This window comes from Balaenoptera borealis (assembly GCF_965194805.1).
Source record: "Balaenoptera borealis genome assembly, chromosome: 2".
Taxonomy (NCBI): Eukaryota; Metazoa; Chordata; class Mammalia; order Artiodactyla; family Balaenopteridae; genus Balaenoptera; species Balaenoptera borealis.
This window is the reverse complement of record NC_138867.1, coordinates 180,497,132-180,524,065: the sequence shown is the minus strand read 5'-3', so window position 1 is coordinate 180,524,065 and position 26,934 is coordinate 180,497,132. Positions and strand designations below refer to the sequence as shown.

The 26,934-nt window shown below is 54.4% G+C and overlaps 5 protein-coding genes across 7 annotated transcripts in view; 2 read left to right on the top strand and 3 right to left on the bottom strand.

The window, feature by feature from the left end:
* The window catches only part of MLLT1 (MLLT1 super elongation complex subunit), a 129,413-nt gene extending 118,722 nt beyond the window's left edge, over positions 1-10,691 (bottom strand). The window contains exon 1 of one of the 2 annotated variants that reach the window (XM_082380634.1): positions 9,953-10,691. In XM_082380634.1, coding sequence (XP_082236760.1) covers positions 9,953-10,051 — 99 coding nt within the window. In that variant the 5' untranslated portion in view covers positions 10,052-10,691. The remainder of the gene's footprint in view (positions 1-9,952) is intronic. The other variant, XM_082380632.1, reaches the window with a different exon arrangement.
* Positions 33-5,534, top strand: CLPP (caseinolytic mitochondrial matrix peptidase proteolytic subunit). The gene is made up of 6 exons (XM_082380661.1): positions 33-303; positions 393-464; positions 1,025-1,121; positions 2,414-2,601; positions 3,498-3,603; positions 5,187-5,534. The coding sequence occupies exons 1-6, from the start codon at positions 118-120 to the stop codon at positions 5,360-5,362; spliced, it is 825 nt and encodes a 274-aa protein (XP_082236787.1). The 5' UTR covers positions 33-117; the 3' UTR covers positions 5,363-5,534.
* Positions 10,692-10,877: 186 nt separating the features above from the next.
* Positions 10,878-12,865, top strand: ALKBH7 (alkB homolog 7). Of its 2 annotated transcripts, none has more exons than XM_082380663.1 (4): positions 10,878-11,188; positions 12,069-12,242; positions 12,313-12,454; positions 12,634-12,865. In XM_082380663.1, exons 1-4 carry the CDS (start codon positions 10,985-10,987, stop codon positions 12,729-12,731), a joined length of 618 nt encoding a protein of 205 aa, XP_082236789.1. In that variant the 5' UTR covers positions 10,878-10,984; the 3' UTR covers positions 12,732-12,865. The 2 variants fall into 2 exon arrangements, with proteins under 2 accessions (XP_082236789.1, XP_082236788.1); XM_082380662.1 differs by having other exon boundaries at positions 10,880-11,188; positions 12,330-12,454.
* A 91-nt stretch (positions 12,866-12,956) lies between these two features.
* Positions 12,957-16,189, bottom strand: PSPN (persephin). Its single transcript, XM_082380671.1, has 2 exons — positions 13,507-16,189; positions 12,957-13,422 (listed from the first exon to the last, which is right to left on the bottom strand). Exons 1-2 carry the CDS (start codon positions 13,658-13,660, stop codon positions 13,115-13,117), a joined length of 462 nt encoding a protein of 153 aa, XP_082236797.1. The 5' UTR covers positions 13,661-16,189; the 3' UTR covers positions 12,957-13,114.
* A 90-nt stretch (positions 16,190-16,279) lies between these two features.
* On the bottom strand, positions 16,280-26,917 carry GTF2F1 (general transcription factor IIF subunit 1). The gene is made up of 12 exons (XM_082380642.1): positions 26,445-26,917; positions 26,313-26,359; positions 25,684-25,756; positions 24,116-24,309; positions 23,088-23,258; positions 18,309-18,493; positions 17,592-17,745; positions 17,321-17,502; positions 17,142-17,215; positions 16,928-17,066; positions 16,627-16,744; positions 16,280-16,519 (listed from the first exon to the last, which is right to left on the bottom strand). Exons 1-12 carry the CDS (start codon positions 26,454-26,456, stop codon positions 16,315-16,317), a joined length of 1,554 nt encoding a protein of 517 aa, XP_082236768.1. The 5' UTR covers positions 26,457-26,917; the 3' UTR covers positions 16,280-16,314.
* Positions 26,918-26,934: the final 17 nt, after the last annotated feature.

Here is a 26,934-nt window from a genome sequence, read left to right as displayed (position 1 = left end):
ACCCTTAAACGTGCCCCCACGCTTCCCGGAAGTGGGCGGCCTCCTGAGCAAGCGCCGTGGGCGCGGAGCACGCCGAGAGTTGTAGTTCCGGCGTCTTGCAGAGGAACTTGCGCTGCGATGTGGCCCCAAATATTGGTGGGGGCGGTCCGGGTTGCAGCAGGTCTGTGCCCCGTGCTGGGGTCTCGCCTCGCCGCCCGCTTTCCCCCGCAGCGGACACCCGAGAACAGCCTGGCCCTGCAGCGGAGCCTGCACGCGACGGCGGCCCGGGCTCTCCCGCTCGTTCCCATCGTGGTGGAGCAGACGGTACAGTGGCCAGGCGGGGACACGGCCCGGGGGTGGGAGGGCTGGGGCACGGAGGGCCCCTGACCCTCACCCCCATCTTTCTCCTCCAGGGTCGCGGCGAGCGCGCCTATGACATCTACTCTCGGCTGCTGCGGGAGCGCATCGTGTGCGTCATGGGCCCGGTGAGTGCCCCGCGCGCGGATCCTCCCCTGCGCCTGCCCAGACCCCCTGCTCCCCACCCCCTCACACGTCCTTGATCCCCGGACTTCCCCCCCTTGACGTTCCTCCCTAGGCTCCGCCTTTGTCCCAACCTGACACTCCCCCCCGTTCCTGGGCACATAAACTCTCTGATCCTCCTTCCTGGCCCTTAGTACCCCTTCTACGCCTTCCTTAAATCCTCTGCTTCTCCCTTTCTAATCTCTGACTCGCTCCCTCACCAATGACACCTCCTCCCCAATCCTGGGCTCCAGTCACTCTCCCCAGCCTCCTTACCCCTTCCCTTCCTGGGCCCAGTGTGTACTGACCCCACCCTTCCTGTAAGCCAAACCACCTGGGTCCGGATCCCCCCGCCCCCGCACCACATCACCTCCTGGGTCCTGAACTCTTCCTGATCCATCTTCCTTGGGCTCTGACCCCCATTCTGGTGCCCTGACTCATCCTCAGCCGACCCATAACTGCCTCCCTTAAGCCTTCACCCTTATCTGGGGACACCCCTCCCCGCCCCTGCCCGCCCCACTTGCAGATCGACGACAGTGTCGCCAGTCTGGTCATCGCGCAGCTGCTGTTCCTACAGTCGGAGAGCAACAAGAAGCCCATCCACATGTATATCAACAGCCCCGGTGAGCAGGGCCTTCCCCCGGTGCCAGGGCCCTCCTGGGGACTGAGACCCCAATCAGGGATGTTCTCTCTCTGGAGCAAGAAAGGGTGCAGAGCTTCCTTCAGAATCCCCCCAAAATGCCTTGAAACCTCCAAAAGCTGCCTCTTCCCGTGCTTTTAAACAGGCACCTGAAACTGCCTGTTTGATCTCACAAGTAACGTGGTTTTTTTGTTTTGTTTTGTTTTTAATAAATTTATTTATTTATTTTTGGCTGCGTTGGGTCTTCGTTGCTGCGCGCGGACGTTCTCTAGCTGCGGCGAGCCGGGGCTACTCTTCGTTGCGGTGCGCGGGCTTCTCATTGCAGTAGCTTCTCTCTGTTGTGAAGCACGGGCTCTAGGCGCGCGGGCTTCACTAGTTGTGGCACGCAGGCTCAGTAGTTGTGGCTCGCGGGCTCTAGAGCGCAGGCTCATGGCCCATGGGCTTAGTTGCTCCGTGGCATGTGGGATCTTCCCGGACCAGGGCTCGAACCCGTGTCCCCTGCATTGGCAGGCAGATTCTTAACCACTGCGCCACCAGGGAAGTCCACAAATAACGTTTTTACCGACCTGACTTGGTTGTCGAGATTTTTAAATTGGTAGCTTCCACCCTGCCCCCACAAGAAAAGGGAGAATAGCCAATCTTTTTGTTTTGTTTTGTTTTGTTTGGCCGTGCCCTGCAACTTGTGGGATCTTAGTTCCCTGACCAGGGTTCAGACCCAGGCCCATGGCAGTGAAAGTGCCGAATCCTAACCACTGGACCTCCAGGGAATTCCCTGAATAGCCAATCCTGATTGATCGTTTATTGTGCCAGACACTTTTCTAAGCACTTTATAGGCATTTAACTCATTTTATCTTTACGTGATCGGTACTATTTAATTATTTCCAATCTACAAGGAGGCACTGTAGCTCCGAAAGGCTGAGTAACTTGCCCAAGGTCACACATGAGAAACTGCCCAACTACCCAGGCAGGCTGGCTCCAGAGCCTTCGCTCTTAGCCACTACGCTCCCAATTTCTAGTTTCTCTTGAAAATTTGGCAGATCTGGCCCCCGCCCTGGGCCCACACGCACATGTGGCAACTGTCAGCTCACTCTGGAGCAAGTCCTCATTTTTTGCTCCCACCTGGCCTGTGTCACCTGCTTCTGTCACCTTCCAATCCCTGGTAGTACTTGTGTTTGGGACCCTAGCTTTAAAGGGCTTCACCAGCCCTCCCCAGGGCCAGAGGCTGCCCTAGGGAAAGGAGGGAACAGCCCCTCACTTGCCCCCCTCCACCCACAGGTGGCGTGGTGACCTCGGGCCTGGCCATCTACGACACGATGCAGTACATCCTGAACCCTATCTGCACGTGGTGCGTGGGCCAGGCAGCCAGCATGGGCTCCCTGCTTCTGGCCGCTGGCACCCCGGGCATGCGCCACTCGCTCCCCAACTCCCGCATCATGATCCATCAGCCCTCCGGGGGCGCCCGGGTGAGTGCTGGGCCCCGTGAGCTGCTTTGGGCATGGGGGTGGGGGTCTAGACAGAAGGACCAGCCGGACAGACGGAAGTCACGTGGGGGTGTGAATGTTTTAAAATGTAGGTTTTGGGGACTTCCCTGGCAGTCCAGTGGTTAGGACTCCACGCTTTCACTGCCGAGGGCGCGGGTTCAATCCCTGGTCGGGGAACTAAGATGCCGCAAGCCACGTGGCTTGGCCAACAACAACAAAAAAAGTAGGTTTTATTAATATGCAGGTATAGTGAGGCCAAAAGGTCAGGAGAGGGCTGCCATTGAAAAGACAGTTTGTTACAGATCCCAAGAGGAGGGAGTGTGCCAGGCCACGGGGACCAGGCAGAGAGAGAGGCACCAGGGTTGGTCAGGAGGAGAATGCAGGCAACAGCCTTCATTGTGGTTTCTGCGGGCAGGAATGAGCAAGGCTTAAGACTGGCTAGTGTGAATAGTTGCAGTGGGCTCTGGGGTGTAGGGACTGTCCCTAGTTGTCTGGTACCCTGGGGCGATGGGGCAGGGGGATGGTGACCCAGGGTGTGAGAATAGAGGAGGTGTTGGGGATGTGGGCTTGGATTGGCTGCTTTGCACGTGAAAAGTGTACTCTGGGCAGCGGTTCAAAATCTAGGAATTAGCTGCCCTGGGAGGGGCCGTTCCTCCTGGTCAGGGAGGCCCCAGCTGCAGAAAATAAGAACATAGAGTTAATACCGGAAGCCTTCCTGGAGGCGGTGAGGATGAAGCAGGCTGTGGAGGGACTCACAAAGCCCTGTCCCACCTGCTTGAAAACTGGCAGCCAACGCCCAGGGCAGGCTCCCGAGTCCCATCTCCCCGTGAGTGGCAGATGCTGATCCCAACCTTCTCCCTCTTGGGACATCCCCCCAGGGCCAAGCCACAGACATCGCCATCCAGGCGGAGGAAATCATTAAACTCAAGAAGCAGCTCTACAGCATCTACGCCAAGCACACCAAACAGAGCCTGCAGGTGATCGGTGAGCACCCTCCTGCCCCACACAGGCCCCCAGCTGCTCCCTTTTACTGTAACCAACACATATGTGCGGGTCAGGCCTCTGGACCTCTGTGCTGCTGACACCAGGGCTGGATCATTCTGTGATGGAGGCCTTCCTGGGCACTGTAGGAGGTGTGGCACATCCCCGGGCGCTGCCCACTAGATGCCAGCAGCATCTCCAGTTGTGACGGCCAAAACTGTCTCCAGACATCGCCCAGCATCCCTTGGGGATCAGAACCCACCCCCGTTGAGAACCCCTGTTCTGAGCACTTTAAAAAGACCCATTTACAGGAGCCTCCCAAAAACTTCATTGAACTACGTCCAGGGGGATTCCCTGGCTTTCCAGCAGTTGGGACTCCGTGCTTTCATGGCCGAGGGCTCGGGTTCAATCCCTGGTCGGGAAACTTAAGATTCCGCAAGCCATGCGGCGTGGCCAAAACAAAAAAAAAGAAATAGGTCCAAAGGTTTTGAACAGGGTCACCCACAAAGAATATTCCAAATGGTCAAGAAACAGAAGTCAAGAGGCTCATGACTTCTAGTGATGATGTTTAATAATGACGTCATCAGGAAAGGCAAATCAAGGCCGCGATGAGATACCGTTTCAATCCACTGGAACGGCTCAGATAGAAAATACTGACACCCCCAAGTGCTGAGGGGAGCGTGGAGCCAGTGGAACGTTTATCCACCGCAGGCGGCAGTGAAAACCGTACGGCCACTTCCGAAAGCTGTCAGGCACTGAGGCTGAACACACAGAAGGATGCGTGGTTCTTCTGCTTGGCGTATAACCGAGGGAATTGAGTGCTTCTGTCCAAAGGTGTAGTCAGGATTGCAGTCCCATTCCTACACCCCCAAACAGGAAAATACCGAAATGCCTGACAGCAGGGGAATGAGTGGTCAGTGGTGGTGTTTATTCACGACGTGGGATGCTGTACGGCCATGAGGACTGGTCCACAGCCTGGATGAATCTCAGAAACACAGTGCTGAGTGGAAAAAGGAGTAAATGCTCCTTGGTTATGTGTTTATTTATTTACTTTTAAAATTAATTAAGTTTTTTGGCCGCGGCACGCGGGGATCTTAGTTCGCCGACCAGGGATCGAACCCGCACCCCCTGCAGTAGAAGCACAGAGTCTTAACCACTGGACCGCCAGGGAAGTCCCTGTGATTATGTGTTTAAAGGGCAAAAACTGGCATAACGGATCTATGCCATTAGGCCACTGTTAGGGTAGTGGGTGGGGAGAGTTAGTGACTAGACATGGCCCCGACGGGGTTTCGGGGGGCTCTGATCTAGGTGCTGGCCACATGGGTGGGTTCAGTCTGAAATCACCACACTGTCCACTTCCACGATCCACACCCTTTCCTGGATGTGCATTTACACATCAGTAAGTTAAAAAAACACACACACACACACACAAAAACTGAAACAGGTATTTTACCGATGGGGAAACTGAGGCACAGAGACAGGGAGGCCAAGGTCACACAGGGAGGACTTGGGCGGATCGGGGACCCGAACGTGGCCCCGGGTCTCCACTCTTAACCACCCTCGTCCCACCTCCGCTTCCCCCACAGAGTCAGCCATGGAGAGGGACCGCTACATGAGCCCCATGGAGGCCCAGGAGTTTGGCATCTTGGACAAGGTTCTGGTCCACCCTCCCCAGGACGGTGAGGACGAGCCTGAGCTGGTGCAGAAGGAGCCGGTGGCGGCGGTGGCAGCAGTGGCAGAACCTGCCCCAGCGAATGCCTGAGAGCTGCCCCTCACCCTCGCCCTCCGGAGGAAAGTGGAGGCGCCAGGCCTGCCCACCCCTCGACACTGAGCCTAGAGGGGACCCTTGAGGAACTCTGGATTTGGGGGTGCCCCTCCGGGTGGGTATCCCAGCTGAGACACTGTGATTTTAAATTAAATCTTTGTAGACTTTGCTCCCAGCTGTGGTGCCTTCCCTCCATCCTCCACCACGGCACACGTGTGCCTTCACCCTGACCTTCAGCTTCCTAACTTCAGCAAAGCTACTGAGCCTACATTCCAGGCACTGCTCCAGAGGCCGCAACTTACTGTGAAGAAAACACAGAAATCCCTGTCTGGAAGAAACTTACATTCCTGTGGGAGTAGACAGTTTTTTTAAAAATCAGGGCAAGAGGTATGCAATGTGCGGGGTGGGGGTGGGGGGTGTGGGGGTGTGTGTGTGACAGTTTTAGATGGCGTGGCCTGCAAAGGCCTTGCTGAGAGGGTGACATTTGAGCAAAGACCTGAAGGAGGTGAGGGTGGGGGGAGAAAGCTTGCTATCTTGGGAGACAGCAGTCTAGGCAGAGGGCATGGCAAGTGCAAAGGCCCTGTGGCAGGACTGTGGCTGGCACATGGGCAGAAGCACGAGAAGGCTGGGGTGGCTGGAGAGAGTGAGGGGGAGAGAGGAGAAGATGAGAGCAGGAAGGGGAGGAATACAGGTCATAAAAGGCCTGGTAGGTCTGAGCAAGGAGGGAGATGCCCCACAGAGGGTTTCAAGAAGAAGAACAAAAAGGAACCACAGAGTGGTGGGTGGAGACCGGCAAGCACAGAAACCAGGAGACCAGTGAGGAAACTTGTAATCACCCAGAGGAAGGCTGACAGCTCTGGACACGTGGTGAGAGAGGTCAGATTCTAGCCAGGTTTTAAAGGCAGGGCTGGGACTTCCCTGGTGGCGCAGCAGTTTAGAATCCTTCTGCCAATGCGGGGGACACAGGTTCCATCCCTGGTCTGGGAAGATCGCACATGCCGAGGAGCAAATAAGCCTGTGTGCCACAACTACTGAGCCCACGCGCCTAGAGCCTGTGCTCTCTAATGAGAGAAGCCACCGCAATGCGAAGCCCGCACACAGCAACGAAGACCCAACGCAGTCAAAAATAATAATAATAATAATAAATTTTTTAAATAAATAAATAAAAAATAAAGGCATGGCTGTCAGCTGGGATGTGAAATTTGAGAGAGAAAGTCATCTCCCAAAACTCCAAGGCGTTGGCCCAAAGCAGCTAGAATGACAGAAGGAAAGATAAGATGTTCCTGGGAAAGTTAGGGAGGAGCAGGATTGGGGGCCAGGATCAGGAGCTGATTTTGGATGTTTGATGTCCAAGTGCCCCAGACATCCCAGAGGATGGGTAAGTCTGGGGTCAGGGTTGGAAATAAAAATGTAGGAGACTTCAGCATGTCTATGAGTTAGTGGTCAGGCAGAGAACTGACTGGCATTTGGACCTCGGAAATCACGAGTGGCCTTAGATAAATAACACTTCCGGTGCTTTGGGGGCCAAAAACCAGATTGGAGTGGACCCAGAGAGAAGGGGCCGGAAAATACTGGAGCTAAACAAGTCTTTTAAGGAATTTGCTGTCAAGGAGAGCAGAGAACCTGGGGCTGTCGCTGGAGGGTGTGTTGAGGTCAATTTCTTTTTGTTTTTTTAATTCAGAGGGCTTTTAAAAAAAATTTATTTTATTTATTTTTGGCTGCGTTGGGTCTTCGTTGCTACACGTGGGCTTTTCTCTAGTTGTGGTGAGCGGGGGCTACTCTGCGTTGTGGTGCGCGGGCTTCTCACTGCAGTGGCTTCTCTTGTTGCGGAGCACGGGCTCTAGGCGTGCGGGATTCAGTAGTTGTGGCACACGGGCTCAGTAGTTGTGGCTCACGGGCTTAGTTGCTCCGCAACATGTGGGATCTTCCTGGACCAGGGCTCGAACCCGTGTCCCCTGCATTGGCAGGCAGATTCTTAACCACTGCGCCACCAGGGAAGCCCCAGAGGACTTTTTAATTTGGCTTCATTCATCAGTTACATTTAGCTGAACTTTTCACTGTGCACAACTTAAAATGTATACAAAAGTAGAGAAACTAGGATAATGAGGTCTCACGTACCCATCACACCAACTCAAGAATTTCCAATTCACGGCCAATTGTGATTCGTCCCTCCCCACCACCCCCCACGGCACTGTATTACTTTGAAGAAAATCCCAGCTTTTCATTTCATCTGTAAATATTTCGGTATGTATTTCTAAAAGGATAAGGAATCTTTATGTCTCAAAAAACTAAAAATAGAACTACCACATGACCCAGCAATTCCACTCCTGGGTATATATCCGAAAAAAACAAAAACACTAATTAGAAAAGGTACACGCACCCCAATGTTCATAGCGTTATTTACAATAGCCAAGATATGGAAGCAACCACAGTGTCCATCAACAGAGGAATGGATAAAGAAGATGTGGTGTATATATATACAGTGGAATACTACTCGGCCATGAAAAAGAATGAGGTTTTGCCATTTGCAGCACCATGGATGAACTTGGAGGGTATTAAGCTAAGTGAATTAAGTCAGACAGAAAGACAAATTCTGTATGGTATCACTAATACGTGGAATCTAAAGAAGTACAACAAACTAGTCCGTTGTGGAAGACAATTTTTCCAAGGACATTGGGGGTGGGGGGGATGGTTCAGGCGGTAATGCGAGCGATGGGGAGCAATGGAGAGCAGCAGATGAAGCTTTGCTTGCTCGCCTGCCACTCACCTCCTGTTGTGCAGCCCGATTCCTAAAAGGCCAGTCTGCGGCCCAGGGGTTGAGGACCCCTGATACAGAGAACAAGCTAGTGGTTACCAGTGGGAAGAGGGAAAGGGAGAGGGGCAATATAGGCGTAGGGGATTTAAAAAAGGGTTATTATGGGATTATATGAAATTGTGTGTGTGAAACTTTTGAAAATTATAAAGCACTACAGAATTTAAAGAATCTTTCATTCAAAAAAAAAAGTTAATGAAAAATAAATGGGGGGGGGGACTTCCCTGGTGGCACAGTAGTTAAGAATCTGCCTGCCAATGCAGGGAACACGGGTTCAAGCCCTGGTCCGGGAAGATCCCACATGCGGCAGAGCAACGAAGCCTGTGCGCCACAACTACTGAGCCTGCGAGCCACAACTACTGAAGCCTGCGCCCCTAGAGCCTGTGCTCTGCAACGAGAAGCCACCGCAATGAGAAGCCTGCGCACCACACGAAGAGTAGCCCCTGCTTGCTGCAGCTAGAGAAAGCCCACACGCAGCAACGAAGACGTAAAGCAGCCAAAAACAAATTAGAAAACTTTTAAAAATTAAAATAAAAATAAATACGAGGGGCTTCCCTGGTGGCTCAGTGGTTAAGAATCTGCCTGCCAATGCCGGGGACACGGGTTTCCGAGCCCTGGTCTGGGAAGATCCCACATGCCGTGGAGCAACTGAGCCCATGCGCCACAACTACTGAGCCTGCGCTCTAGAGCCCGTGAGCCACAACTACTGAGCCCACATGCCACAACTACTGAAGCCCAAGTGCCTAGAGCCCGTGCTCCGCAACAAGAGAAGCCACCACAATGAGAAGCCTGTGCACGGCAATGAAGGGTAGCTCCCGCTCGCCAAAACTGGAGAAAGCCGGCCCCAGCAACGAAGACCCAATGCAGGGGACACGGGTTCGAGCCCTGGTACGGGAAGATCCCATGTGCCGCGGAGCAACTAAGACCGTGTGCCACAACTACTGAGCCTGCGCTCGAGAGCCCGCGAGCCACAACTACTGAGCCCGTGTGCCACAACTACTGAAGCCCGCGTGCCTAGAGCCCATGCTCCGCAACAAGAGAAGCCATTGCAATGAGAAGCCAGCGCACCGCAACCAAGAGTAACCCCTGCTCGCTGAAACTAGAGAAAGCCCGCGTGCAGCAACGAAGACCCAACGCAGACAAAAATAAATAAATAGATAAATAAATAAATTTATAAATACATAAATAAATAAATAAATAGGGGGACTTCCCTGGTGGCGCAGTGGTTAAGAAAATGCCTGCCAATGCCGGGGACACGGGTTTCTGAGCCCTGGTCTGGGAAGATCCCAGATGCCGCGGAGCAACTGAGCCCATGCGCCACAACTACTGAGCCTGCGCTCTAGAGCCCGTAAGCCACAACTAGTGAGCCCACATACCACAACTACTGAAGCCCAAGTGCCTAGAGCCCGTGCTCCGCAGCAAGAGAAGCCACCACAATGAGAAGCCTGTGCACGGCAATGAAGGGTAGCTCCCGCTCGCCAAAACTGAAGAAAGCCGGCCCCAGCAACGAAGACCCAACGCAGCTAAAAATAAATAAATAAATAAATAAGTAAATAGGGACTGCCCTGGTGGTCCCGTGGTTAAGAATCCACGCTTCCACTGCAGGGGGTACAGGTTCAATCCCTGGTCAGGGAACTAAGATCCTACATGCCAAGCAGTGCCGCAAAAAAAAAAACCCGTAAAAATTAAACAAATAAATAGACAAAAGGATAAAGAATCTTTAAAAAGACAACCACAATATAATTTTCAAACTTTAAAAAAATAACAACACTTACCACGGTCGAATATTCAACCCATGTCAAAATTTCCCCGGTTGTAGCTATTTCCTTTTTTTTTAGTTTGTTCCAATCAGGATCCCAATAAGGTGCAGGCATTGCCGCTGGTTGATAAATCTCTAAGTGTCTTATTTCTGCAGGTTTCCCCTTAATCTCTCAATCTCTCCCTCTTTTTCTTCTCTTTCCTTGAAATTCACTTGTTGGAGAAACATGGTTGTTTGTCTTGTGGACTTTCCCTCTGTCTGAATTTTGATGATGCGATTCTGTCCTTGGTATTTCCGGTAACCTGGTGTATGAATCTAGACAAGTCTGATCGGATTCAGGTTCCGCTTTTTGGCAAATGACCTCTCAGTTGAGGGTGCCTTCTAGCAGGAGGCACATTAAATCCGGTTGTCCCTCTCATGACGTTAGTAGGGAATGAGAGTCCTTGTCTAGAACCACCAATATTCCAATAAGGGCTGCAAAATGGTGACATGACAATTCTACCATTAAAGGAAGAGGATTTTTTTGTTTATGTCCTGTTTTTAAGCTGGGAGCCAGCCTGTTTGTATGGGGGTGGGAATGACCCAGTAAAGAGAGGGGGAACGGGAGGAGCCTCGCTTTGACCTTTGACTGAATCCCCTAACTCCACAAACCTGGCCCCAGCCCATAATCACAGCCTTGACGTCACTCCCCTGACCCCTAGATCTCGGCCTAGCTGTACTCTGCCCTTAACCTCTAGCCTTGGCCCAATCCTTCTGACCCCTGACCTCTGACCCACCCGCCCCGCCCTCTGGAAGACGGACTTTAGGCACAGCCAGTAGTCTGAGTCACTGCGGTCGATGGCGCCCAATAGCGCGGGAGAGGAGGCGGGTTCTGGGGAGAGCCAATAGCTCGAGAGGGCGAGCCGAGTAACAACCAGTAACCTTGAGCGAGAGGCGGGACTCTGAGAAACGTCAATCGCTGGAGGGACTCGGCGTAACCACAGCCAATGGCTCTGGGGCGGGGGCGTGCTCCTGACCCCGGCTGCTTCCACGACCCGGCTCCGGGGCTATGGCCGGGAGTGGGCGGCTGGCGCTGTGGACCGTTCCCGGGCAGAGCTGGGTGCGGGGCTCGGGGCCGGCCGTGCTAAGCCGCCTACGGGACGCGGCCGTGGTACGGCCCGGCTTCCTCAGCGCGGCCGAGGAGGAGACACTGAGCGGCGAGCTGGAACCCGAGCTGCGCCGCCGTCGATACGAATACGATCACTGGGACGCGGTGAGGCTGCTGGCGCTGGGGGCGGAGCCACAGAGGGGCGGGGTCTGGGACGTTAGGGGCGGGACGGGGATTGGAGCCCTGGGGTGGGCGGGGCTACATCTGGGGGCGGGACGTGAGAATGGGGGCAGTGTCTTGAAGCTGAGGGACCTTGAGGGCAGGGAGAGCGCTTTGGACATGAGGGCAGGGTCGTAACCGGAGGCAGAACCTGGAACTGAGGGGTGTTTGGGGAACAGGACCAAAGTTAGGGGCGGAAACGGTGTGGAGGGAGTGAGGGAGGGTCACGGGTTGGGGGTGGACCTGGTGTTGGGTGGGATCACGTTGTGAATATTGAAGCCGGGCCAGCATTAGGGACGGCATCTGGGACTGAATTGCAGCCTGAGGGTGGGTAGAAAGGACTGAGGCCAGAGGTTCGATCCCTGGTCCGGGAAGATCCCACACACCACGGAGCAACTAAGCCCGTGTGCCACAACTCCTGAGCCCAGACGCCACAGCTACTGAAGCCCGTGCTCCACAATGAGAAGCCACCGCAATGAGAAGCCCGCACACCGCAACGAAGAGTAGGCCCCGCTCGCCGCAACTAGAGAAAGCCCGCGCGCAGCAACGGAGACCCAACACAGCCAAAAATAAATAAAATTTTTTAAAAAAGGACTAAGGCCAGACCCAGATGGGTCAGGGGTTGGGGTTTGAGACCCAGCATCATGGGGTAGATAGGACCAAGGTTGTGAGTTGAGGGTGAGGTCAAGGGTCATGCTGGAAAAACCAGGCCTTTGCTTTGCACTTCCACCACCCTCTCCCCCAACCCACCCCAGCCCTACAATGTGCTTCAGTTTCCCTTTTCCCCCCTGGGAGCTTCCAGGCTTGACCTGAGCTCTCTGGGCAGGCCATCCACGGCTTCCGAGAGACAGAGAAGTCGCACTGGTCAGAGGCAAGCCGGTCCATCCTGCAGCGTGTGCAGGCAGCCGCCTTTGGCCCCGGCCAGACCCTGCTCTCCTCGGTGCACGTGCTGGACCTGGAACCTCGGGGCTACATCAAGCCACACGTGGACAGCATCAAGGTGGGCAGAGGCCAGTGCCTTGGAGTTCCCGGCTGGGGGTGAGCCGGCCAGGCCAAAGCCCACCTGCCAGTGTGTCCTCTCTTCCAGTTCTGTGGATCCACGATCGCTGGCCTGTCCCTGCTGTCTCCCAGCGTCATGCGGCTGGTGCACACCCAGGAGCCAGGGGAGTGGCTGGAACTCTTGCTGGAGCCGGGCTCCCTCTACATCCTTAGGTACTGGCAGCCAGGGAGCCCCCACCCCACCAGTAACTCCTGAGATGCCCACCCAGCACTTTGAGCACCTTCTCTCATTCAGCCCTGACGGCAGACTCTACCCCCCAACTGCAGGCGCTCTGCCTGGAACAGGGGCTGCCCTCACCCCACCCGGCCACAGCCTCTATTTTCTCTTGCAGGGGTTCGGCCCGTTATGACTTCTCCCACGAGATCCTTCGGGATGAAGCGTCCTTTTTTGGGGAGCGTCGGGTTCCCCGGGGCCGACGCATCTCCGTGATCTGCCGCTCCCTCCCTGAGGGGATAGGGCCTGGGGAGCCCGGGCCGGTGCCCCCACCCTGCTGACCCCGGGGCCCTCCCCCTCAGCTGCTCAAGACACCGTGTTTGTGAATAAAGTTGTTGGAGAGTGGACAAGCTGGCCTTCCTGGCACCGGCTGTTTTCGGGGGCTGGAATGTGCAGGGGAAGCCCGGGACCCCACCTGCCCACCCATCGGGAGCACCCCCGGCAGGACACACACTCACGAAGCTGGAGGAGCAGTTTCCTTTATTGCGCCCCTTGCTGGCGGCCCAAACCACCTCCCCTTCTCTTCGCCTCAGCATCCAAGCCTCCAATAAATAAGTCAGCTGAGCTCCTCCAGCGGCTGCAGGGCCCCAGGCCGGGCATTAGCCGCCGCAGCCACAGGCTGCCGCCGAGAGCTGGGGCAGCCGCTGCCAGCGGTGGCGGTCGTCGAGGAAGGCCACATCGGCGTAGCGGGTGGGGCGGCAGCAGGGCCCACCGTGGGCTCGGCCCTGGCCCCGCAGCCGGGCCAGCGTCAGGCCGTGCTGGGTGCGGGCGCCGCGGGGACAGCTGCCGGCACAGTAGCGGAAGATGACCGTCTCCTCCGACGTGTAGCCCAAGCCCAGCTCGGCCACGGGCAAGGGTAGGCTCCACAGCTGGCACGGGCCGGCCAGGGCTCGGCGCGGGCGGGCGCCTGCGGGGACAAGGGGCAGCTGAGAGCGGGCAGGGTCTGGGCGGGCAGGAGTCGGGGAGCGCACGGGGTTCTGGGGGTCCTTACCCAGCTGTGGCCTCCGGGTCCCTCTGTCCACCACTGGCTCAGACAAGAGCTCCTCCTCCGCCACCGAAGCCCCCCAGGCCCCAGGGCCCCCGCGGAGGTCCAAGTGCAGGATCAGGAGCAGCAGAGAGCCTAGCAGGACTCGTCCTGTGGCCATGGTGACGGGCAGGTCCTGAGGGTGGAGATGCCCTGCGCCCTCAATTTATCCCCCCGCCTGAGCTGGGGAGATAACCTCTTCACTGCCGGCCGCTGCCCTGTCACAAAGGCCTCTGCGTCCCACACCTGGCGCCCAGGCAGTCCCGCTCCTCCTGCCCCACACCCCACATCCTTCTAAGAGTTAAGGGCGCACAACCCCGCACACCCCATCCAGACATTCCACAGACCTATTTCCGACACCCCCTCCGCCCCCTGATTTACGAGTGTCGTGGCGGCAGCCAGGGCCGAGCCCAGGGCGGGCAACCAGGGTCCCCACCCGACCTGCCGTCTGGAGGGAGAGGTGGGGGGCCCCGTGGGTCCCCCACTGGGGGCTCTCCCCACTTGGGCACGGTGCTGGGGCTCAGTAGCCCCTGTGTCGTGCACCAGGTAGAGCGGATGTGGGTAGGGGGAAGAGATGGGTTGGCAGGTGGGTGAGCTGACGGGGAATCCATCATGGCTCCTGCCTGGAGGATTAAGACATCATGCCCCTGTCTCCGGGCCTGGCCGAGCCAGCATCAAAACAGGAAAGGGGAGAGGCCCGGGGACAGCCAAGAGCTGGGACACCAGGGGCAGGAAGCTCACCCCGCAGGGACTCCTGTCTCTAGAAGGCCAACCTGAGCCCCCTGGGACCTCAGTCCTGCCCTAGGGTCAGAGGGCATCAGAGCAGGAGGGGCGGTTAAGCCCCACCCTGGTCCCAGTGACCTCCCTGCCCTTCCCATCACCCCAGGGAAGTAAGCCCCCATCCCCAGCCGTGAAAGGGGGCTAAACCAGAGTCCCTCCCACATGGGGAGGACAAACAGAAGACGCATTTAGTGTGTAACGTGGTGCCTGGCACCGTGCAGTTGCGAGAGCTTCTGAGGCAAGGGAAATACGAACAGCTTGCGGAGGTTTGACGAGGTGCTCAATCTCACGCAGGTGAGACTGGGTTAAAACTCAGATGAGACTGTGCACCCAAGATTGGCAGACATCAAAGTCTGCTTACACTCGGCTGGGTGTGTGTGTCTGTGACACGGGCACACCTGTTGGTAGCACTGTAAATCGGTAGCAGCTGAGCATTTTCTACAGAAACCGCAAATCACATCCCTCTGATCCAGGACACCTGCTCAGGAACTCATCCTCCTCAGGTGAGCCAAGATGCAAGCTCAGGGGTATTTGCTGCCTTTTGTATCAGCAAGAGACTGGAGAGGACAACTCCACCCACAGGGGACCGCCTCAAAGATTTTGGTGTGGTTGTTCTTCTTGCACTGTTTACTGAGACTACTTTCAGATGGCGGGGCGGCGGGGGGGGGAATGTCACTTATCCAAAGTCACCCAGAATTAAGAAACACCGGTGGGATTTGGACCCAAGTCAAGCGGAATGCAAGACCCCTGCTCTGAACCACCGGGGCACATGGCCAGGCCTGGTGGGGAGGCCTTAGACCTCGGTCCACGTGGCAGGCAGAGCAGGGGTGAAATTGCCAGGGCAAGGGGCCATCGCTTCTCTCCCAAAAGGCCTGGCGGAAGGATGGGGAGGGAGGGTGGAATGACCTGGGACATTCCTAGGAATTAACCTGGCGTCTCAGGCATTCCCGCTCGGCAGCCAAAGGCCTGTGGAACTGGGTGGGAAAGTTTTCCACCCGCAGTCTCCAGCTTGGGCAAGACGGAAGGCCGGCATCCTGCCCCCAGCTGGATCACTCCAACGGGGGTTCAAAAGTACTCCTGCTGCCAAATTCCGTTTCCAGCAACGTGACTGTCCACGAACTCAAAAAGCCCTCCTGCTACAGCACTCCTAGCAATGCTAGATAAAATAAGTGCCTAACCAACTTGTAAGAATCTAAGGGAAGCCCCAGAAACATCACTGGGAAGTTGAAAAATAGGGGGCCAGGTGCCAAGATCAGCAAGAAGGGGGTTTGGGATTTTGTGGCCATGTAGGGACAGAGCCGCAAGCTGAGAACCACACCTAAAACGGGCTCAGGACGGACGGCTGGGGCACCTGCTGGGAGCATATGCCAAAACCATCTGGAAGGACTTGCCTGCAAAGCAGACCATGCAGGAGTCTCACAGATAGAGCCCCGAGCTGGCCACGAGTCCGCCATCCCAGATCCCAAAACTCGAGAACGGATCATGAAAAGGAGTCAGGATACAACAGGATGCCCGTGAGCTTCAACTCCTAGATGAGTGTGATGGAGGCTGTAAGTCAAGGATGCTTAAAACTAAAAATGCGAAAGAAGGGATCAAAAACAGAAGGGGCCAGACACTCAAAACAGACCTGCTGATCTGAAAAAGAAACAAAGATAACTTGGAGAATTGGAAAACAGACAGTGAAACTGAGTACTGAATGGGTTTTAGGTGGTGGGTAAGCCACAGCTAAAGAGAGAACTGGTCAAATGGAAGACCTGAAAGAAATCACCCAGCAGAAGCTCAGTGGAGGAGGTTGAGGGGTAAGGAGAGGATTAAGTCCTAGAGGTTTCAGAAGCAGGGGACTGGAGACTGAGAGAAGTAAACTGTGGAGAAAACACTGGGGTCCTCAGACTCAGAGGGTGGGGTGGCAGACGGGCAGTGGGACAGGAAGTGGTGAGTGTGGGAATCAAGAGCCCGAGGATTCTAGAAAACAGAGCACGTTTATTGGGGGGAGCCTCACTCCTTGAGGGAGAAGTGCATCTTGTCATTGATCATCTTGTGCTCGGGGTTCAGGCGCTTGAGGATCTGGGCCAGCACGTTCACCGTCTGCTCGCTGCTCAGCCCTGTCTTCTTGGTCTGGAACTTTTTCAGCAGGTCCTTGGTGGTCATGGGCTTCCGTGTCAGGTAGCGGCGCACGGCATCCTCGGTCACCTGCACGTCGCTGGAGGTGGGCAGGTGGGTGTCAGCAGGCGGCCCTCCGTCCCCAAGGCCCCCTCCGGGGCCCCCCCCCAAGCCCCCTCCCTGCTCCTGCCATCCTCGCCAACTTACCCGCTGCTGGGGGTAGACTTCCCGGACTGGGGCTGAGGGGTGGACTTCCCTGACAGGCTCTGGGGCCCGGTGTCCAGCCGCAGCCGCTTGGCTGCCGGCGTCTCGCTGGTCCGCTTCCCTGTGGGAGCAGAGGCGGGGCTGAACCTTGCGGCGGGGAGGCTGGACCCCTGGGGGGACCCCGGGCCAGCGGTGCCAGGATTACATGTGGAAGGGGCTCAGGGGCAGGCAGACAGGATGCTAAAAGGGAGGGCAAGGACGGGGTCAAGAGGTGAGGCGGGCAGGGTGGGATGGGGCGACTCACCCTGCTCCAGCTTGTTGGCGGCTGCCCGCAGGGTGGAGGACGTGCTGCCCGTCTCTGTGCTGGGTGTGCCCGGCCGGCTGTTGCCCCGGGAGCTGCCGCCCGACTGCTTCCGCTCCCTCTTGGGGGGCGTCTTCTTCTTCTGCGGAGACCGGGGTTGGGGATGTGAGTCTGGAGAGGGCCACCCCGTCCCCCACCGCCCCGGGCTGGGCCTTACCGCCATGAAGAGCGCCGAGGAGGCCTCGCTGTCGATGTCGCTCTCCTCCGAGCTGTCCGACTCCTCGCTGCTGTCTGTGTGGGGCCAGCGGAGGGGCGTCAGGAGCGGAGGCCCCGCCCTGCCGCTCAGCCCCATCCCAGATCAGGGGCCTGGGGCGCGGTCGGGGGCGGCGAACCCACCTTTCTTGCGCTTCTTCTCCTGCGGCGTGGGCGCCTTCTTCTCCTCCTCCTCCTCCTTGTCCTCCTCGGGCGGCTTCTCCTCCTCGCTCTCCTCGCTGCTCTCGCTCTGCTCGTCCACGCCCTTGGGGCCCTCCTCCTGCTGGGTGACCTTGGGCTTGCCCTCCAGCTCCTCCTGGGAGCTGCTGTAAGACAGAGAGCGAGCAGGCAGAGGGTGAGGGAGCGCGTCTGCGGGCCGGCCCAGGGTCTCGCGCCCGCCTCCCGCCTGCCTCACCTGGAGCCGTCGGACATGTAGTCCACCTCCTGGCCCTCAAAGTCCCCGTCGTCACTGTCCTCAAAGGCCTCGTCATCTGACCCCTTCTTCTTCTTCTTCTTCCTGCCCCCCTTGCTGGGCGGCGCTTTCTTCTTGGCTTTGAGGGCTCGGCCGCCTGGGGAAGGGGAGACAAGGGGAGGGGCCCGGATGGGCACGCTTCACGCTTTGCGTATTCGATGACACCTGATGTCTCTGGGGCCTTTGCCCCCCGGGGAGAGACACCAGGACCGGCCCCAATTCCTCCAAGAGGCAAAGAGCTGGCCCAGGGGGGCACCTCTCACCCACAGGCCAACCCGACTCCACACCCCCACCGCCCCCTTCTCTCTCACACGCAGGGCCGCCATCCCTGCCCTGTATCACCTGGGCAGCCAGAGACCATGCCTTGGCCCAGAGCCCACTGGCATGACTCAAACTGGCCAGTCCTAAGCCGTTTCCTTGGAAACCCCAGTTGAGGCCGTGGCCGAGGCCTTCCTGTGGCTCCCTGCTGCCTCCTACCAACCCTGGCACTTCCCCAAGCGGCCGAGCTCCCGGGCCCAGGGGGCCATGAGTAACCAAGTTTTCCTTTCAGGGGCATTAACCTCTCTGAGTCATCACACAGCCACCTTGATAAATTATGACAGGGCACTAATCAGGCAGCTGTGCCGATCACCCCAGCCATGGGGGCTCCGCCAGCCTCACCCTCCTCGCCACTGGCCTCGCTGTCATCAGAGGACATCTCCAGGTCATCCTCCAGGTCGTGGATGCGCAGCTCACTGGCCTTCTTGCGCCCACGCTTCTCCTTCTCCTCGTCCTCCTCGTCCTGGTCCTGGTCCTTGAGCCGCCGCTGCTGCATGATGCTGAAGTGGTTCAGCACTTTGTTTCTCCTGTGGGCGGGGGGCACAGCAGGGGCTGACAGGGGGCCTGGCTCCAAAGCCCGCCTCCAGGAGCTGGGCCTTGTGCCGGGTGCCACCCTGCACTTCCACCGGGCGTGCCCCAGAGGGGAGCCACAGACACATGTAGGTGATGAGAGGGACGATCTGACCCCACACATGGGGACGCACATGTATGACAGCAACAGCCTGAGATCACACAGGGAGGGCTGGCCCTCCTTCAGTTCCCGCTCTGCCCGGAGTCCCTCAGGAGAAGGCCTCACGCGATGCTGATGCCCCAGCACCTTGCTTGGGCTCAGGGCCTCTCTCGGGCAACAGAATCAGGCCACATGATATAGTCACGTCCGTCGCTTTTGTTGTAGTTCGTGGGTGCCTTCTTTTTAATGACAGGGGGTACTGGTGTTTCCATTTACAGTGGTGATGAAAGTTTTTAAAAATGTGATTGCATTTAAAGACAGTCTTAGGGGACTTCCCTGGTGGTGCAGTGGTTAAGAATCTGCCTGCCAATGCTGGGGACATGGGTTCGAGCCCTGGTCCGGGAAGATCCCACATGCCGTGGAGCAACTAAGCCCATGCGCCACAACTACTGAGCCTGTGCTCTAGAGCCCACAAGCCACAACTACTGAGCCCGTGTGCCATAACTACTGAAGCCGTGTGCCTAGAGCCCGTGCTCTGCAACAGAAGAAGCCACTGCAGTGGGAAGCCCATGCACCACAACAAAGAGCAGCCCCCGCTTGCCACAACTAGAGAAAGCCTGTGTGCAGCAACGAAGACCCAACGCAGCCAAAAATAAATAAATAAATTTATAAAAAATTTAAAAAATAATAAAAATAAAGAGAGTCTTAGGATTGTATCTAACAACAGGAGCAGAATTCATGGGTAGTATATAAAAAAGAATGAGGGCTTCCCTGGTGGCGCAGTGGTTGAGAATCTGCCTGCTAATGCAGGGGACACAGGTTCGAGCCCTGGTCTGGGAAGATCCCACATGCCGTGGAGCAACTAGGCCCGTGAGCCACAACTACTGAGCCTGCGCATCTGGAGCCTGTGCTCCGCAACAAGAGAAGCCACAATAGTGAGAGGCCCGTGCACCGCGATGAAGAGTGGCCCCCACTTGCCGCAACTAGAGAAAGCCCTTGCACAGAAACGAAGACCCAACACAGTCAAAAATAAATAAATAAATAATAAAAAATAAATTAAAAAAAAAGAATGAAGCTGTATTCAACATGGTACTGGAAGTCCTAGCCACAGCCATCAGATAAGAAAAAATAAATAAATACAAGGAATCCAAATTGGAATGGAAGAAGTAAAACTGTCTGCAGATGACATGATACTATATACAGAAAATCCTAAACACACCACCAAAAAAACAATTAGAACTAATAAATGATACTGCAGGATATAAAACTAATATATACAAATCTGTTGTGTTTCTACACACTAACAACAAACTATCAAAAAGAGAAATTAAGAAAACAATCCCATTTACAATCACAGCCAAAAGAATAAAAGTAAATAAGTACTAAATAAGTACTAGGTATAAATCTAACCAAGGAGGTGAAAGACCTGTACTCAGAAAACTATAAGAAATTGAAGATGACACGAACAAATGGAAAGATACACCGTGCTCATGGATTGGGAGAATGAATACTGTTAAAGCAACCATACTACCCAAGGCAATCTAGAGAGTCAATGCAATCTCTATCAAAACACCAATGGCATTTTTCACAGAACCAAAAAAATAAGTCTGAAATTTCTATGAAAACACGAAAGACCCCAAGTAGCCAAAACAACTTTGAGAAAGAACAACAAAGCTGGAGGTATCATGCTCCCTGCTTTCAAACTCTACTACAAACCTACAGTCACCGAAACAGTATGGTACTGGCACAAAAACACATAGACCAATGGAACAGAATAGACAGTTTAGAAATGAACGCACATTATGTAGTCAATAAATCTATGACAAAGGAGGTTAAGAATATACAATGAAGAGAAGACAGTCTCTTCAATAAACGATGTTGAGAAAATGGGACTATTCTCTCACACCACACACAAAAATAAACTCAAAATGGATTAAAGACTTAAATGTAAGACCTGAAAGCATAAAAATTCTAGAAGAAAACATAAGCAGTATACTCTTTGAAATTGGTCTTAGCAATATTTTTTTGGATATGTCTCCCCAGACAAGGGAAACAAGAGCAAAAATAAACAAATAGGGGAACACCAAACTAAAAAGCTTTTGCACAGTGAAGGAAACCATCAACAAACCAAAAAGGTTGCCTACTGAATGGGAGAAGGTATTTGCAAATGATATATCTGATAAGGGGTTAATATCCAAAATACAAAGAACTCATATAACTCAACATCAAAAAAACAAACAACCTGATTAAAAAATGGGCAGAAGACCTAAATAGACATTTTTCCAAAAAAGACATAGAGATGCCAACAAACACATGAAGAGATGCTCAACATCGCAAATGATCAGGGAAATGCAAATCAAAACCGTAATGAGATATCACCTCACACCAGTCAGAATGGTTAATATCAAAAGACAACAAATAACAAGGGTTGGTGAGGGTGTGGAGAAAAGGGAACCCTCGTGCACTGTTGGTGGGAATGTAAATTGGTGCAGCCACTGTGGAAAACAGTATGGAAATTAAATTAAAACTACCGTACAATCCAAAATTCCACTTCTGGGTGTCTTTCCGAAGAAAAGAAAAACACTAACTCAAAAAGATATATGCACCCCTATGTTCATTACAGCACTATTTACAATAGCCAAGATATGGAAAATAAATACTGTACTTATATGTGGAATTAAAAAAAAACAGAACAAACATAACAAAACAGAAACAGAGTCATAGATACAGGGAACAAACACGTGGTTGCCAGAGGGAAGAGGAGTGAGGGGATGAGTGAAATAGGTGAGGGAGATTAAGAGGTACAAACTTTCAGTTGCAAAATAAATGTCACGGGGATAAAATGTACAGGATAGGAATAGAGTCAACAATGACACAGTATCTTTATATGGTGATGATGCAACTCGACTCATCGTGGTGATCATTTTGAAATGTACAGAAATATCGAATCACTAGGTTGTACACTAGGAACTAACATAGTGATGTAGGTCAATGATACTTCAACAAACAAACTCACAGAAAAAGGAATCAGATTTGTGGTTACCAGAAGTGGCAAGAGGGGGAATTGGATGAAGGTGGTTAAAAGGTACAAACTTCCAGTTATAAGATAAATAAGTACTAGCGATGTATAGTGTACGACATGATTATGATTAATTACCACTGCTGTATGTTATATATGAAAGTTATTGAGAGTAAACCCTAAGGGATCTCATCACAAGGAAAAAATATTTTTTTCTTTCTCTTTTATTTTATACCTATATGAGATGATGGGTGTTCACTAAAAGTTATTGTGGTAAACATTTCATGGTGTATGTAAGTCAAATCATTATGCTGTACACCTGAAACTTAGTGCTGAATGTCAATTACACCTCCATTAAACTGGAAGAAAAAAAAAAAGACAGGAATGAAGCTCCATTACACAAGAATGTAAATGTACTTAACATCACTGAATGGTACACTTAAAAATGGTTAAGATGATAAATTTTACATATTTTTTACTACAATTAAAATTTTTAAAAAATGAAGCACTGATACACACTACAATGTGGATGAACCTTGAGGACATGATGCTCAGTGATATAAGCCAGACATAAAAGGACAAACACTGTCTGATTCCACTCCCTAGAGGACTCAAATCCACAGAGACAGGAAGTAGATGGTGGGGGCCAGGGGCTGGGGGAGGGGATGGGGAGTCAGTGGTTCATGGGGACAGAGTTTCAGTTTGGGGAGATGAGAAAGTTCTGGAGGTGGAGGGGGCGGATGGCTGTGCAACAATGTGAACGTACTTAATGCCACTGAGCTGTGCATTTAAAAATGGTAAATGGGGCTTCCCTGGTGGCGCAGTGGTTGAGAATCTGCCTGCCAATGCAGGGGACACGGGTTCGAGCCCTGGTCTGGGAAGATCCCACATGCCGCGGAGCAACTAGGCCCGTGAGCCACAACTACTGAGCCTGCGCGTCTGGAGCCTGTGCTCCGCAACAAGAGAGGCCAAGATACTGAGAGAGCCTGCACACCGCGATGAGGAGTGGCCCCCACTTGCCGCAACTAGAGAAAGTCCTCGCACAGAAAACAAAGACCCAACACAGCCAAAAATAAATTAATTAATAAATTAATTAAAAAATAAAAAAATAAAAATGGTAAATGTTATTTTATGTGTATTTTACCAGCAGTTGATCCAGCTGTGAGACCTGCCTGGGGGAAGCCATGTAGGCCAGAGAGACCCCACCCTGCTCACCAATTCCTGCTCCAGGGCTCAGCTCAGCCACTCCCCCATCCCTGGCTCTTGCACCGCCCTGCGCATCCCTGATGGTCCCAGGTCCATCTCCCCACTGGACTGGGAGCTCCCTGAGGGGCTGGTGAGATCTGGCTTGGTCACCCCTGAGTCCCCAGCTCCCAATCCAGAACAAAGTTCGGGGGATGCACCTCATTTCCAATCGCGCCCCCTCACTCACCTCTCCCACTCCTCCTCGGCCTCCTCGGCCGTGAGCGTGCGGTGTTTGGCCAGCGGCGTGAAGTTGTACCAGTTGTGCACGGGGAAGGCCTCAAAAGCCCCATCAGGGCACTGGGTAAAGATGTAGTAGGATGTGTTCTCTGTCACACCTCCCTTCTTTATGCCCTTGAACCTGCATGGAGTTCAAGGTTACGGTCGGCCAGAGGAAGAGGAACCAGCCCCACCCTCATACACCCCCACCCCCACCCCACCCCCCTGGCAACCCCAGGCCTGCCCCCTCTCCAGAGCCACCTGGCTCCTCCCAGCAGAATCTGAGGCTGGAAGGCCTTGGGCTGGCCCTTCGACTGTCTGAGCCTGGATTTCCACATCTGGAAAGCACGGCTCCCCACCTTGCAGAGCGGGCTTAGGGTTCCTTTGCATTATACATGTCATGGTCCTTTCTGGAAGGACCCTGTTAGATTGGCCATGAAGAGCACAGGGCCCTACAGTCAGACCCCTCCGGATTTGCCTCCAGAATCTTCCTGGGGGCTGAACCACTGCCAGCCCCCTCCTGGCCTCTGGCGTCACCCGCAGGTGGAGGCAGTCTTACAGCGTGCCCCTTCCCTGCCTACAGCCTTCAGGCTCCCCTGGGCCCCAGCCCACCCACAGTCCAGCTGCAGCCTGCACCCACCGCCCTATCCATCTGCCCACCCTGTCACTGGCATGCGCTGTGACAGTCCCTAGGGCTCGGCGCTTCGTGCCTTTGTGCTCGCTGTTCTGCCAGAGTGCCCTTCATCCCCCTAACCTCTGTCCTCCCCACCCCCCGAACCCCAGGTGGCCCCTCGTTGGGTGCCGCAGGACCAGAGCCCGGGCTTCCGGCATCCCGGCCCTCAGAGCTCCTGCCTGGGCATCCCCTCGGCTCATCTACCCAAGTAAAACCCTTCGCGGGAGGCTGAGCTGTCACTCCTGGGCTGTTGCCCCCACTGTACAGCAGGCACATGAAAGTCCAGCCGAGGGCACCCGCGGAGTGCGGTCGGGAGCGGCACTTACTTCCGGCCTGATTTGCCATTGACGCGGAGCAGCCAAGGCTGGTCCTCGGGCCGGAACTCCTTGAGGACGATGCCGTACTTCTTCCTCCGCGCCTCCTCCCGGAGCCTGCGGTTGAACTCGCTGCCGGCCCCCGACTCGGGCATCTCCTCCTCTTGGTAAATCTTCTTGTTGCTCAGGTCGCGTTCCAGCCGGGCCTGGGAGGGCAGGAAGCAACACCTCTCATCAGGGGGCCTGATCCCACCACCAACACCCTTTCCTCCCCCGAAGCTGAGCGGCGGGCACTCAAAGCCACCTGCTTGGCGAAAAGGCGCTCGGTGAATGTGGGTGAAGGGATCTGGGCAAGCCCTGTACTATGTCAATTTTTGCAGCTTTGTGAAAGTTTGAAATTATTTCCCAATGAAAAGTTAGAAAGAAAGAAGGAAGGAAGAAAGAAAGAAAAAAGATTGGGACTGACATATATACACTAATATGTATAAAACAGATAACTAATAAGAACCTGCTGTATAAAAAATAAATAAGTAAATAAAATTCAAAAATTAAAAAAATAAAAAATAAAAAGAAAGCGAAAAGAAAAGAAAAAGGAAAAGAAAAAGAAACCCCAGAATCCAACCACTTCTCATAACCTGTTTGCTCCAAACCCCATCATGGCTCACCTGGACCAGAGCCTTCACCTCTGCCCTGTCCTCTCTTCACCTGCCCTCGACCCCACAGTGGCAAAATCACTTTACAGTTCTCTGTTTCTAACCCTTTAATGGCTTCTGCTATGGATGGATGTTTGTGTCTCCCCAAAATGCCTTTGCTTTTTTTTGCTGCGCAGCTTGTGGGATCTTAGTTCCCCGACCAGGGATTGAACCCCGGCCCTCGGCAGTGAAAGCGTGGAGTCCTAACCACTGGACCACCAGGGAATTCCCCCAAAATGCATTTGTTGAAACCTAATCTCCAGTGTGATGGTATCTGGGGTGGGGCCTTTGGCAGATGATTAGGTTATGAGGGTGGAGCCTTATGAGTGGGGTGTGCGCCCTTATAAAGGATTCCAGAGAGCTCCGTCCCCCTTCTGCCAGGTGAGGACACAGTGAAAATGTACCAGCTATGAAACAGGAAGCACACCCTCACCAGACACCAAATCTTGTTGGCACCTTGATCTTGGACTTCCAACCTCCAGAACTGTGATAAATAAGTGTTTTGTTTACAAACCACCCAGTCTCTGGTATGCTGCTATAGCAGCCTCTATGAACTAAGACAGCTTCCGAAGACCTTTCGAAAGCCTCCGGCAATGGGGGCTCTGAGATCATCTGTAGGAGGCAGCCCCCTCCCTTGTCCAGATAAATCTCAGTCCAAATTGCCCATCAGTGGGCACAACTTCTCCTTTCAGGAGAAAGCCTCCTGCAGGGCCAGACATATCTCACCCCCAGGGATGTCCAGCAGCTCAGCCTGGGCCTTAGTCATCACTTATCTCCACTCGGGGACAGCTGAGGATACTAAGCCTTAGTTACTATCACAACTAAGCAACTATTACAACCACCAAGGCCAGGATCGGGTTCTCTCACGCCCTCAGAACCCGGACTAACCTGATTCCAAGTAGCGAGGTTGACTTTATCGGCCGCATTGAAAGCCATGATATTATATTTTTTGGTGGTATTTCTGGAATGGACAAGAAGAGGTAGTGCTCAATCATTTATTCATTCAGTAAACCCTCCCTGGCTCAGCCCTTTGTGCCCGCGGTCATGCAGGGGACCCATAAAAGAACCCAGAGGTTCCCAATCTGTCAGGGAAGTAGGATCCATACTCCCAACCCCATTCAGAAAAAAGAGACAAAGATTTTTGGGAACCCAAGATGTGGGGATAATTGGGAGCTCAGCCCTGGGCGGGAGGTGGGGGGGGCGGGGGGGCAGGCAGGGAATGCCTCCTGAAGGAGGAAAATCCCGGAACTGAATTTTGCAGGATCAACAAGAATCCACCCAGCAGAGTCACAGTTGGCATTCCTGCCAGAGGGAATGCTAGGCAGGGGGCTGCGTCTTACTGTATATTAATGTACTCATTCATTCATTCACTCCATTCAAAAAAGTGATGCCCCAGAGGCCTCAGCTCAACCCCAGCCCTGGAAGGAGAATCAGGAGGTGCCAGGCACGTCTGGAGGCTTGTGAAGATTTTAATCCCTTTTTGAGAGAAGAGGGGGAGGTGAGGGTCAGGGACTTACTTGGGAACTCGGACGACATACTCAGTGACATTCTGGCTGCTGGGGCCCTGAGGGGAGAGAAAGCAGGACGGTGAGTGAGGGGCTACAGAGCCCACCACCTGGACCCCTCGAACCGCCTCGCCGCACACTTACGAGGGCCGCCATGGGCGATGGGCGATAGTCGGGCTCCGGTCCGAACCTCGTCCTTTTCGCCTCCGCCGGGGTCCGCGTCCCTCGGTCCCGCGGAAGCCACTCTCAAGGTGTCGGGCCTCTGGCTCCGATCGAAGACCCAAAGCCCGGGGTACAGCAGATACTGGGAAAATCAACCTGGAGGCGGCGCTGGGTCACCGATCAGCCTCGTAGGCCTCTCGTGCCACACCTGCGCCTGCGCGGCCGCCTATACCGGAAGCGAAACTCTCCAGCAGGCCGCGTCGCGGAAGCCGACTCCGGGCTAAAGACAACTCTTTCTACACCTGGCGCGCTGGCTGACCGCAATATATAGCGCCGATAACCCCATCTCGCCGCGTGGGAACGCCCCTCCCACGTGACGTCCCACTTACGACCGCGGGCATCTTGGGAGAGGAGGGAGAAACTCGTCCAGCTCTTGGGCTCTTGGACGCCTTGCGCATGCGCTACTCCGCTC

What these genes read in the sequence shown, in the direction of transcription:
- GTF2F1 (XM_082380642.1), bottom strand. An exon ending in CGAGGCCAGTGGCGAGGAGG is followed by an intron (nt 17,746 to 18,308) that starts GTGAGGCTGGCG and finishes CCCCTTCCCCAG; the next exon opens with GCGGCCGAGCCCTCAAAGCC. An exon ending in CCTCGGCGCTCTTCATGGCG is followed by an intron (nt 17,067 to 17,141) that starts GTAAGGCCCAGC and finishes CGGTCTCCGCAG; the next exon opens with AAGAAGAAGACGCCCCCCAA.
- CLPP (XM_082380661.1), top strand. Translation starts at nt 118, where the DNA reads ATGTGGCCCCAAATATTGGTGGGGGCGGTCCGGGTTGCAGCAGGTCTG. An exon ending in AGCCCTCCGGGGGCGCCCGG is followed by an intron (nt 2,602 to 3,497) that starts GTGAGTGCTGGG and finishes ACATCCCCCCAG; the next exon opens with GGCCAAGCCACAGACATCGC. An exon ending in ACAGAGCCTGCAGGTGATCG is followed by an intron (nt 3,604 to 5,186) that starts GTGAGCACCCTC and finishes CTTCCCCCACAG; the next exon opens with AGTCAGCCATGGAGAGGGAC.
- ALKBH7 (XM_082380662.1), top strand. Translation starts at nt 10,985, where the DNA reads ATGGCCGGGAGTGGGCGGCTGGCGCTGTGGACCGTTCCCGGGCAGAGC. An exon ending in AATACGATCACTGGGACGCG is followed by an intron (nt 11,189 to 12,068) that starts GTGAGGCTGCTG and finishes CTCTCTGGGCAG; the next exon opens with GCCATCCACGGCTTCCGAGA. An exon ending in CACACGTGGACAGCATCAAG is followed by an intron (nt 12,243 to 12,329) that starts GTGGGCAGAGGC and finishes CCTCTCTTCCAG; the next exon opens with TTCTGTGGATCCACGATCGC.
- PSPN (XM_082380671.1), bottom strand. Translation starts at nt 13,660, where the DNA reads ATGGCCACAGGACGAGTCCTGCTAGGCTCTCTGCTGCTCCTGATCCTG. An exon ending in GACCCGGAGGCCACAGCTGG is followed by an intron (nt 13,423 to 13,506) that starts GTAAGGACCCCC and finishes TTGTCCCCGCAG; the next exon opens with GCGCCCGCCCGCGCCGAGCC.